The 11318-nt window shown below is 59.0% G+C and overlaps 2 protein-coding genes across 3 annotated transcripts in view; one reads left to right on the forward strand and one right to left on the reverse strand.

Annotated features, from left to right (window-relative positions):
* RBFOX3 (RNA binding fox-1 homolog 3) overlaps window positions 1–3049 on the reverse strand; it is a 110520-nt gene extending 107471 nt beyond the window's left edge. For both annotated transcript variants that reach the window (XM_085240444.1, XM_085240440.1), the window contains exon 1: window positions 2408–3049. The gene's annotated coding sequence lies outside the window, so the exon portion shown is untranslated. The remainder of the gene's footprint in view (window positions 1–2407) is intronic.
* A 127-nt stretch (window positions 3050–3176) lies between these two features.
* On the forward strand, window positions 3177–9804 carry CBX2 (chromobox 2). The gene is made up of 5 exons (XM_085240425.1): window positions 3177–3406; window positions 3489–3532; window positions 4166–4231; window positions 5782–5851; window positions 6154–9804. Exons 1-5 carry the CDS (start codon window positions 3335–3337, stop codon window positions 7486–7488), a joined length of 1587 nt encoding a protein of 528 aa, XP_085096551.1. The 5' UTR covers window positions 3177–3334; the 3' UTR covers window positions 7489–9804.
* Window positions 9805–11318: the final 1514 nt, after the last annotated feature.

Below are 11318 nucleotides of genomic sequence, written 5' to 3' on the forward strand. Positions count from 1 at the left end.
AACCCGAAGCCGTCGTCAGACGTCGTCCTTGCGTCCTTCCCAGCCCCTCCCTTCGCATCTCACACCTCGCACGCATTTACCGCGCGACATTTCAACCCCGGCCAACAGCCAAACCCCCGCCTGCAGCCGCTCAGCCCTGCGCTGTGCCTCCCCCCTTCATCCCCACGTAATTCATTCCCCACCACCCCCCCCCTCCCCAGGGCTGAGGGTCACGCAGCAGGGAGAGGCCTGTTGTGCATTGCATCCCAATTTGCTATGCATTTCCACACCATTTGCTCCCCTTTCTTTTTCCCGCACTAGAAAGATGCTTGCTACCCAGGGGTCCAAACTGCTCCAAGATGGTAATATAACAACAAACATCGACATACATACATTTATGTTTTTATGGCACACTCGGTTTGCAGGAAAACTACTGCTCTGGGGACGGCCCGCACCCCTATAGCCCTCACACCCCACCACAGGACCCAGCAGCAGATGCTCTCTGCTGTTCCATGTCACACAACTGCACGGTTCCATCCCCATCTGTGCTCAGCCCAATGCTATGCAGACCTCCATGCCTCAATTCACTGATGCTTTAGGAAAACCAGCATTTGCCCACAGCAAATATGGCCACCATGGCACACATCTCTCTCCCCACCCCCCTCCGCCCTTCAGTCTCACTCTTTGAAGCTAGGGGAGTTTTGTGCCCTTGGCTCACCCCCACATCATGAATGAGGTCATAGCTGCCCACCTCCATGCAGGTGACAAAGCTGTGGGCTGTGGGAATGACCTCACACTGCTGGTGGAAGGAAAAAGAAAGCCAACCTGAATTATTCAATATTTTACCAATGGGAATGTAACTGCACCTTCAGCTTCTGGATGCTGCAGTGTGTTTCTATGGGCTGGCGAGCAAGAAAGCAAAACGCCACGCTGCTTCACCTCTGTGAAAACCCAACTTGCTGTCCAGAAACACCCACACTCTTCTGAAGCCCACTGCAGCATCCTGTAGTCCACCTCACCAACCTCACCCCAAGGTTCTGCTCTCTGGGTGCAGATGCTCCTCCCTCACCTGAGCACAGCAAGCCCCATTAACCACCACGGCCTCACTACGCATGGCATTCCTGGCATGTCTGACATACTTGGGAAGAGCTATAAAATTCTATTCCACCAGGTCAGGTAATGGGTCTGCATCTCTTTTTTAAGGTGCTCTGGTTCTCACTGTCCTGGTCCCATTGGGTACACATGGTGAGATCTGTCATTTGACCACACAACTCCATCTCTGGAGCTTAAAGCCATCAAATAACAGAAAACCTGGGACTGAGCTGAGGAAGCTGGCACACCACACCAGCCACCACTGAGGCAGAGAATACCAAGGGAGCAAATAATCACATAGGGTTTGGATCACTATGGGTGACCCGCCGTGCCAGGGAGGTGCACTGCAATGCAGACTGCACAGCTCCCAGCTGTGGGGATGGGACCCAAAGGTCTCTTGCTCAGCAAAGTGACAGTGGAGCAACACAGAAGTTTTTCCCACTGATGGCAATGGGAGCTCAGTTCAGCTCAGTCAGTGTGGGACACACACGGTGTGCTGGGATGCACAGCATTCCAGGAATGTGGGTTGTGGAAACAAAGGGATGGTATTGGTCAGGAGGGTCACATAGGAACAACAGCTCGTCAGACACAGCACTGCAAACACGGCACACGCTCAGCCCCCATGCAGACCCAGAGCTCTGCTGCCACCTCCCTGCCTCAGCTTCTCCCAAGCTCAGGCAGACAAAGCACCAACACCCAACCCAGCCTCTCCCTCCGTGCTCTGCGAAGGAAGAAACCCATTATCGCATTTTTGCATCCTGCAGAGGAGCTCAACAGCACCAACACTGAGATGAGCCAAACCTCAGGAGAGAGCCCACCCAGCACTGCAGGAACACGGAGTGATTTCCTTGGCGTTATTATTTCCTCAGGCTTATCATTCCCTCGGTGCTCCTCTCGCAGCGCCTATGCAGGCAGTTCAGGCCCTGCACATCTCTGCCCGGTGCCAACACAAAGCAGCATCAATGCCAAAGTGTGCCCACACACGGCCCTCGTGCAGGATGGAAACTCACACATGGTCGTTTTGTCCTTTGGCTGCACACAAAGACCAGAGCCGATGAAAGCCAAATGAATTTAAGAAATAAAAAGGCGCAGTGCTGGCTTATATTTCTATATCACTTTCGGCTGAAAAAAAGAAATGCTTCTAACCATTCTTCTTGTCAGCGAACATCAACAGTCAAAAGAAAACAATCAGCTGTGACACCACCCGACGTCGGCCGAGCACCTGGTGGGGACGCAGCGCCCCGACCTCCCGGCAGCTCCGTCCCCTCCCTCCATGCAGCGGCACGCCGGGCCCGGAGGTGCGCGGAGAAGGGATTCTGACGCCGGTATCGCTTACCCGACACGGGCGGCCCGGGTTGCGGGCGGGCGGGACACGCCATGGCCCGCTCAACCCGAGGCGGTCGGGCTGCGGAGGTTCCTCGCCCCGTGGCTCTCCCGCACGGTTATTACCCGCAGGCTCCGGGCCCGCGGCTGCGAACTCCGCGCGGTGCTGACTCATCTCCTCCCATGCCCGTAACGCACCGTGTGCCGCTGCTCCACGCCCCCCGCGCTGCCCCGCGTCGCTCAGTCGCGGGGAACGAAGCCGCGCCGGGCGCTCCCGGGCTGCCACCCCCCGGTGAAACGCGGTTCGCTCCCCCCGCAATGAACCGTTCAGAGCCAGAACCGGTAGCAACAACACAACTCCGGTCACCGCGGGGCCGTGCGTGTGCGGAACGCCTCCGGCCCGGTGGGTTCCCCCCCTCTCCGGATGCTCCCAGGGGCGATACGGGACCGCGGGGTCGGACCGGCTCTCGCCAACCCCAGGCGTGCGGGGGGACGCCGCGGCATCTCCCCCCACCCCCGCGCTGCCCCCCGGCCCCGCGCCCATCGGAACAAAGCCCAGCGCCCGCTCCCGGTGCCGGGCCGAGCCGGAACCGCCCCATTGTCCCCGCGCTGCAGGAAGGGGAGGGGTCGCGCAGACAATGCCTCCCCCCACCCCCCGCCGGCACGCCCCGCCCCCCGCTCTCCATTGGCAGGCGGGGAATTTGGGGAGCCCCCCCTCATCTCCCCTTGCCTCCCCCCCCCCCATGGGGGCGCGCGCGCTGCATTGTGCCGGGGGGCGCGCGGGGATGGGGGGGGCGGGGGCGCGCGCGGCCGCCGTCAGGGGCGCGCCCGGGGGCTCCCCTTGTGTGTGTGTGTGTGTGTGTGTGTGTGCGTGTGTGCGTGCGTGTGTGTGTGTGTGTGCGTGTGTGTGTGCGGGGCCGGAGCGGGGCCGGCCGGCGCCATGGAGGAGCTGAGCAGCGTGGGAGAGCAGGTCTTCGCCGCCGAGTGCATCCTCAGCAAGCGGCTCCGCAAGGTGGGCCCCCCCCGCTTCCCGGCGCCGCCGTCGCCGCCGCCGCTCCCGCCGCTAACGCGCGTCTCTCCGCCTCTCTCCGCAGGGCAAGCTGGAGTACCTGGTCAAGTGGCGGGGCTGGTCCTCCAAGTGAGCGGGGCGAGCGCGCGGGGCGCGGGGTGCCGCCGCCCGGCCGCTTTTGTTCGGGCCGCGCCGCTCCTTTTGTTTACAAATAACGCGGCCCGGCCCTCCCCGTCGCCGCGTGGGGCTGCTCCCCCCTCCCGCCGGGCCGCCCCCCCTTCCCCTCCCGCCCCTCCGAGCGCAAGCACCGATCGCGCGTCCCCTCCCGCCGGGCGACCGGGGCTGCCCGCGCTGCGCGGGGATCGCCTCGCGGTGCGGCAGCGTGGCCGCCCCCGGCCTGCCCGGCCCGGGCCTCTGCCGCGGGTCGGGGGCTCCGCGCCGCCGCTGCCGGGATGCTCCCGGCCCGGCCGTCCCTTCCCCAGCCATCCCCATTCTGCCCTCGGCCGGCCACCTTCGTCCATCCGCGGCCATCCCCGTCCCCGGCCATCCCTTCCCCCTCCGTCCCCGGCCGTCCACGGCCATCTCCTCCTCGACCGCCCCCCTCCCCCCCCAGCGCTGCCGCCGTGGGCGTCGGGTCCCCACCCCAGGGCTGCCCCGCGACCCGGTTGTCCTCAGATGAACTCCCCGTGCCCGGCCGGTACTGGGGGTGCTGGGGGGAGCATCGGTCTCCCACTCTCTCCCAGTGCGCATCTTCTGTTCCAGGCACAACAGCTGGGAACCCGAGGAGAACATCCTTGATCCAAGGCTCCTCCTCGCTTTCCAAAAGAAGTGAGCAAACTATAAATATTTCTTAACAAATGATAAAGTCAATTGACTTCTAATTGGCCACGCGTGCGGTGGAAGTTGTGGAAACAACAGCCTGAAGCTCCCCGTGCCTTTTTGTGGCCCGACCCTTTTGTTCATCTCCTGAAATTACTGTTCAGGTCCACCTAGGACGCCTCTCCCAGGGCTGGGTAAACACGGAGGATTTATGGCCCTGTGCACAATATGTTTGTGCTCCTGCTGCACAATGGGCGCACGGCAGCGCCCGGCAGAGCTCGTGCTCCCATCCAACAGCGGGGCTGTGCCGGGGGGTGGCTGTGTGCCCGGGTTGCAGAGCGGTGGGAAAGGCACCGGTGTGTGTTTGTGAAGGGCACAGCTCTATGAGGAGTGAGGAATTGATGGGTGGGAGAAAATGGTGTCCTCTGCCACAGCCGGGGCTGCTCTGCTGAGCTGAGCTGCAATTGTTCTGCAGCTATTATACAGCGGGCGTCAGGCTTGGGGCTAGAGAATAGCCAGCTGGCTGCATGGAACGCGGCGCTGCCAAATATTTTGGCTCCGTATTAATAAAAAATCATTAAAGTTTATGATAGGATTTAATTACAGCTCATTTCTGGATCCTTTTTTTTTTTTTTTTTTTTTTCCCTTCACGGAAGGAAGCTGGTGGTTATCCCAGGCAGCGCGCTGTTCAATTAGCAGCACGCACTGCAGCTCAGAGCTGCCCTTCTTAAATGGAGGAACATCACACAGCACAGGAACATCAGCAGTGCTCTTTGTGCCCAGCCTGTAGGGCCGAGGGTGGGAGAGGTGAAATGAGCACAGGGGAAGGCATTTGCTTTCACTCTGCAGAGGGGCCAGGCTGCTGCTTGCTGCAGAGGGGAAGCGCAGCTCTGAGCGTATCAACAAGGAAGGGCTCTGCAGACAGCTCGGATGCTTCCGTTTGCCCGTTCCCATTGTGGCAGGAAAGGTGGGAATGGGAAAAGCTGCTGCTCAGGATGGAGCACGCTGCAGTGTGGCACTGAGTGCTGGAAACTTCTTGCTGGGGCAGTGTTGTTGTAGGGAATAGGGATGAAGATAAACAGCTCTGGGTGCAGAACGTTCTCAGGTCCCGGTGCAGAGCCATGTTAGGCACAAAGTTCTTGGAAAGCACCACAAAAATGCCATGGCAGCCCTTGGGAAAGTGATGCATGCATGCACATGGCTCTGTGAGCACTTTGGGAAATGCATTGCAGCAGTCCATGCAGCTTAGCTCCGTGTCTTATGCAGGGACTTCCCATCTCTCTGCCCATGTCACAGGGCTCTGCTGAGCAGCAGAGTGTCCCGTTGTCCTGTCAGCCACCCTTGCTGGGAGATCACCATTTGTAGAGCCCTTTTCTTCATTTCTAATTCTCTTTTTCTCATATTGCATTACGTACAGGAGCTCAGTGCACACCGAAGGGCTTGTGTTTCATTGAAAAGCTGCTTTTTAATGACAAAGAAAAAAAGGGTAGAATCAGGCTGGGCTCGTGGTGTGTTGTTTTGTCGTGCAAGCTGTGTCTTTAAGCAGTGCCTTCTTTCAGGGAACACGAGAAAGAAGTGCAGAACCGCAAGAGAGGCAAGCGGCCACGGGGCAGGCCCAGGAAACACGTGGTGAGTGCTGGGGGCAGCGGGGGGCAGGGCAGGGGTCTGCCTGCATTGCAGGACAGGGGTGCCTGCAGGGGGACTCCTCTTCATCACCGATCTGGAGAGATGTAGGAGATGGAAGAGTTCCCTGGCCCCTGTGTCCCACCGGCACCACAGGTCAGCCCACCTGCCTGGTTTCATGGCACAGGGAAAGAACCTGCTTGTCTGCAGTGCCTGGCTGGACAGTGCTGAGTGGTTTGCAGAGCCCATAGCCGTGATTCCATCGTTTGTGGTGACTTTTTCCACGTTCCTCTCCATTTGCTTCTTAGGAACCAGAGATGCCTTCAAAAAGTAAGTCGAGCAGCTCCTCTTCCTCAACGTCTTCCTCCTCCTCCTCCTCTGATGAAGAGGATGAAAGTGACATGGAAGCAAAGAGAGGTCCCCGCAGCAGAGAGACCCACCCGGTGCCGCAGAAAAAAGCTCAGATCCTGGTGGCAAAGCCAGAAATGAAGGACAGTTCCAGAAAGAAACGTGGGCGGAAACCTCTCCCACCAGAGCAGAAAGCAGCTCGAAGGACCGTGAACCTGACAAAGGTGCTGAAGACATCCCGGAAAGAGGTGGGGGGCAGCAGCAAGCTGCTGGGGAAGCTGCAGCCGCAGCACGGCACACAGGGCACGGGGCTGGCTGGGCTGAAGGAGCCACCGGGTGCATTGGCCGGGCTCAGCTCCGGGGGATCCTCGGCAGAAAACATCCCCAATGCGATGAAAAGCGGCTCCAGCAGCCCCAGCCGGGCCATCAGCTGGCAGAGCTCCATCGTGCATTACATGAACAGGATGTCTCAAAACCAGAGCTCGGCCGAGACCTCGCCGCTAGGAAGGCTGGCGCTGAAATCACAGGCATCCAACAAGAGTGGCTTAGGGCTGGACTTAAAAATGAGGAACCAGAAAGGAGCTGGGGAGCTAGGGCTGTCCATGCAGGGAGCCAAGACCACCAAGGTTCCTGGCAGCGGCACCGGAGGGGATCAGAAATCGGGGTTCACCACCGGAGCCCAAATGCTGCACAATGGCAGCAAGACGCCCACAAGCTCCTCTGCTCCTGGGGGGCAGCACGCATCCAGCCAGGAGCTGAACCTCCAAGCTTTAAACCTGCAGAGCGTCAAAAACGGGCAGAGTGCAGCAGGTGGGAGCAGCGCGCCTCGCCATGCCTGCAGCACTCTGCCCAAAAGCACCACTGCAGCCGCAGGTTTGGGTCCTGCTGGGTCCAAGGGTGGCGGAACCAATGCCGGGTTGAACGCTGCCAGTGTGGGAGATGGCAGCAAGAGTGAGAAGCAGGCACGCAGGGCAGGTGCTGGTGACAGGGACGTGGCCAAGGGTGGCACAGGCGGTGGGCAGGAGGGGCACGCGGCCCCCGAGAGCCGCAAAGCAGCCGCCCTGTCCGAAATGAGTACAGGCGACGAGAGCAGCTCGGACTCGGATCGGGATTCGGCTTCCTTTCCCAGCGTGGGTCAGAACATGTCTGTCTCCATCCAGACCAGCCAGGACTGGAAGCCCACCCGCAGCCTGATCGAGCACGTCTTCGTCACGGATGTCACCGCAAACCTGATCACAGTGACAGTCAAGGAGTCCCCCACCAGCGTCGGGTTCTTCAATGTCCGGCAATACTGAGCCGGGGAGCCGGAGAGGAGGGAGACGTCCTTCAGCTTCCCTCGTCCTTGCCCAGCTCTCCCACCAGGTTTTCATTTTTTTAGGTACTGCCCCACGGCAGGGATTCATGCGATGACCTCCTGCCACCAGCCCCCCGTGCCCCCCACTGCAGGCAGTGCCAGCTCGGACCTGCAGCCCCTCACACCCCCAGGACCCGCTGGGAGCTGGGAGCTGTGTGCAGAGGGTTGGGAAAGGTGGTGAAACCTCCGCAGAAGTGCCAGCAGGTGAGGTGGGGCTCTCCCTGCCTCCTCCATCCATCTGAGCCAGTGCCACCCGCCAGGAGCAAGGGCACTGGGAGGTGACAGCTGGCAAGTTCTGAGCCAGGCTTCACTACATGAAGTTCGCTTGCTTTATGGCTTGACATGCCGGTGTGTGGTACGGGGCTCTGGCAGCAGGGAGAGGGGCAGAGGGGAGGTGCCAGGCTTACGCTTGGGAGAGGAGAGGGCAGCTCTCCTTTCTTCAGGGCAGCCCAAGCTACCATAATCCAAACGAGACAGCTCCCAGCACCTCAGGGCTGCGGGGGCTGCAGGATGGGGGTTTTTCAGGGTACAGGGAGCCCAGCCACCCCCCTGGGCCAGGTCAGTTCCAATGACAGTGAAGGCCGCAACATCTCTGTTGTGGTTTCTAACGGAGAAGGAAATACTGTTTACATTTCTTCTTAAGGGAAAATCTTTTCTTTAGAGGGAGGGGCACAAACGAAATGTAGATGAACAGACATCAGGTCTGGCTGGTGCACTGCACAGCCCCAAAGCCACTCCTTGGCCTGGCACCAGGTGCTCAGCAGCTCGCAGGGACCGAGCTGAGCAGTGCCCATCAGCCCTGTGTTTTCCAGCCGGAGGGCTGTGAGGTGCCCACACTGCCTGGCACAGGAAGGGCAGCAGGGGAGCTGGTGGCATCCCACGGCCACCTCCCATCCTGTGCCAGCACCTGGGCCATTCCCTTGGGCTTGTAATCACAACCAATAATGGCTTTCCTAGTGAGGTCTTTTTCCCTGCTATAGATTATTGTTACGAGCCAAAATTAACAGCAGTAGTTCAGGCAGAGTTTAATAGCGTTTGGGGTCATTTTAGTTCTGTTAATGCCAAACTCCTGCTCTGGAGATGGCACAAAGCCTGCAGTCTGCCAGGTCTCTGGGTACGCCCGTGGGAAATGCTTCTGAGGCTCCGCTGTGTTCACAGAGCTGGCAGCTGGCATTGCTGCAGATGGCATTGCAAGGAGATGCCAGCACCTGTATCCCTGTAACACCTGGGGCTCCCTGCCCCACACACCAAATGTTTGCTAGTTGGCCTTTGCAAATCCAAACTGAACGTCCATGTGCCTTTTGCAACCGTCCTTACTTCTGTGTCTGTGACACCGCTCCTACAACAGGTTTGTGCCTATGCAAAGCTGGGTGGTGCCAGGGTCCTGGGGACAGCTGTGACACCAGTGGGGGACACCCTGTCGAGCCGTGACGCCGTGTCATGGCTGCTCACAGGGGGAAGCCCATGGGGATGCTCCTACCTGGGGTATGGGGCTGCTGTCCCCACCGTCCCCGTGTCCCCTCGGTGGCAGCAGGACTCTGCCATCCCTGCTTTAGCTCTTGTGCCTTTCTGCTCACCAGCCGGTTCAATTCCAAAGGTGTAAGGACGGTGAAAATTATCATCTAGAATTTTGTCTTCATCTCATCCCACCCCCTATTGCCATTCCCTCCTGACCTCACGTGTGTCTGAGCAGAAGGTCCGTGCTGGAGGCTGCTTCCCATGGGGGGTCTCATGGGACCGAGCGCAGCTTTGGTGGACAGAGCCACGTTCACCACTCAGTGCCATTAGTATTCAAGGTCTACTTCCCATTTTTTATTTGGAGTTTGCTGCTATAGGTTTGAGTGTTCAGTTGTACGTCAAACAAGCAATTAAAGGTTTGTCACTTGGCATTTCTTAAGGGCTTTCCGACGTGGAAAGTCCTGCAGTATTTGTATATTGAATGGATATTTTCTCTGGGCATAATCTGGTTAAGTATGCTTGTTGTTTTCCATTGGACTGGAAGGAGAGGCCAACACAGCCGCCGTCCTTAGAAGCTTAGTATATTTTTATATATATATTTTGTACCAAAAAATAAATGGAGTTGGCGGAGGGTTGGGGATGCTTTTGGAGGATTCCATCTGCTCTGAACTCTGATCTGAGCATGAAGGGCTCCGGAGGTGGAGATAAGGGTTTTACTGAGAGAAGCTGAGGGATGGGTGAAAACAAACTGTTGTTGTAACTCACGATTTGTATGTTTTAATTAAAGAGAGAGCCAAATCATTCCTGTATGACACTTCTGATTGCTTTCAACTACAGCTGCTTGTTTGCTTTTCTATACCGAGAACAAAAGTTGGAAACGGAATTGCCCAGGGAATGCTCAGACACTTTGCTGGGCGCTGTGGGGGCTCCCAGGGGCCGCCCTCCCCCCCTCACCCCCCTCCCATCCCCCTTCCCGCCCCCTCCCCCCCCCCGGCAGTCGGGTCTCCCTGTGCCACGGCACTCAGTTTCCTACGTGTGTCCAGTCCTGGTGCTCCGGGATCAGTTCTGCTTCAGACCCGGGATCTTTAGACTCCTTGTAATTTATTGCCAAAAAAAAAAAACAGCAGGAGGTGGCACGTCGGGTGGGGTTCTTTTTTGTTTTTGTTTTGTTTTTAATGAGTGTAACTTTTCCACTGCTCTTTTTTGACAGATCAATATTTTATTATTTATTTGTTTGTTTGTTTATTTATTGTAACTTTTTCAGCCTCCCGTGGTCTCCGCAGCACGAGCACCGCCCTGCCCTGGGGGTACGGAAATGGGGAGGGGGGGGGGGGAGGGCGGAGCGGGGCGGCCGAAAACTGCGGGAGGGATCGGAGTTTCTGCACTCCACACTGAGCGAGGGGGGCACAGGGCACAGGGGAAAGGGGAAAGGGGGCGTGAAACCGCCTCCCCGCGAGGGGCTGTCCTCAACCCGGGTCCGACTCCTGCCCACCGGGGGGATGAGAGCGGCGCTCCGGGCTCTGCTGCGCGGAGACTGAGGATAGGGATGGAGATGAGGATGGGGATGGGGATGGGGATGGGAATAGGAATAGGAATAGGGATAGGGATGGGAATGGGGATGGGAATAGGAATAGGGATGGGGATGGGAATGGGGATGGGAATAGGAATAAGGATGGGGATGGGAATAGGGATGGGGATGGGAATAAGGATGGGGATGGGAATAGGGATGGGGACGGAGTTGTGCCAGACCCGGGGCCCTCAGGTGCTTCCGCTCAGTCCGACCCGTGCCCCGCACGTGTTGGATCCGAGCACGGGCTGCCTGCGGAGGGCGCTGCGCGGCCGCAGACGAGCATCGGCCCCATCCTTCCATCCCAGCCGCCGCGGCGGGGCGGGGGGCGAGGCAGCCCCGAGACGGGCATTGCCCACGCCCAGCGCTCGCCGTCGAGGGGCCGCCGTCGGGGCGGAGGGGCAGCGCCCGGTTACGGGGCGGGGTCCTGGTTCCTCGGGCCGTGCCCCGGGGCTCCTCCGGCCGCGCCTCCGCCCCCCGCGGATCGTCCCCACCCCCTTCGCACCGCCCCGGCCCGGGGCCCCGCCGCGCCCGTGTGAAAGGGTCCCCCCCGCTGGGCCGGGGGAGAAAGGCGCCATTGTGCGAACCTTTCTCCCGCTCCTACTTGACACTCATTTTCCACGCAAAGATGCTGACAGCTCTGATAATAAAGGGGTCTGCGCCTTTCACCCAGCGGAGCAGAAAAAGGAGGTTAATGAGGACACAGCTTTAAAAAAAATAAAATAAAATAAAGAAAAAAAAAAAAA

Source organism: Meleagris gallopavo, chromosome 20 (genome assembly GCF_905368555.1).
Source record: "Meleagris gallopavo chromosome 20, MGAL_WU_HG_1.1, whole genome shotgun sequence".
Classification (NCBI taxonomy): Eukaryota; Metazoa; Chordata; class Aves; order Galliformes; family Phasianidae; genus Meleagris; species Meleagris gallopavo.

Excerpts from the sequence above, each read along its gene's own strand:
- CBX2 (XM_085240425.1), top strand. The coding sequence starts at position 3,335 with ATGGAGGAGCTGAGCAGCGTGGGAGAGCAGGTCTTCGCCGCCGAGTGC. Across the intron at positions 3,533-4,165 it reads TGGCGGGGCTGGTCCTCCAA|GCACAACAGCTGGGAACCCG; the intron begins GTGAGCGGGGCG and ends CTTCTGTTCCAG. Across the intron at positions 4,232-5,781 it reads CTCCTCGCTTTCCAAAAGAA|GGAACACGAGAAAGAAGTGC; the intron begins GTGAGCAAACTA and ends GCCTTCTTTCAG.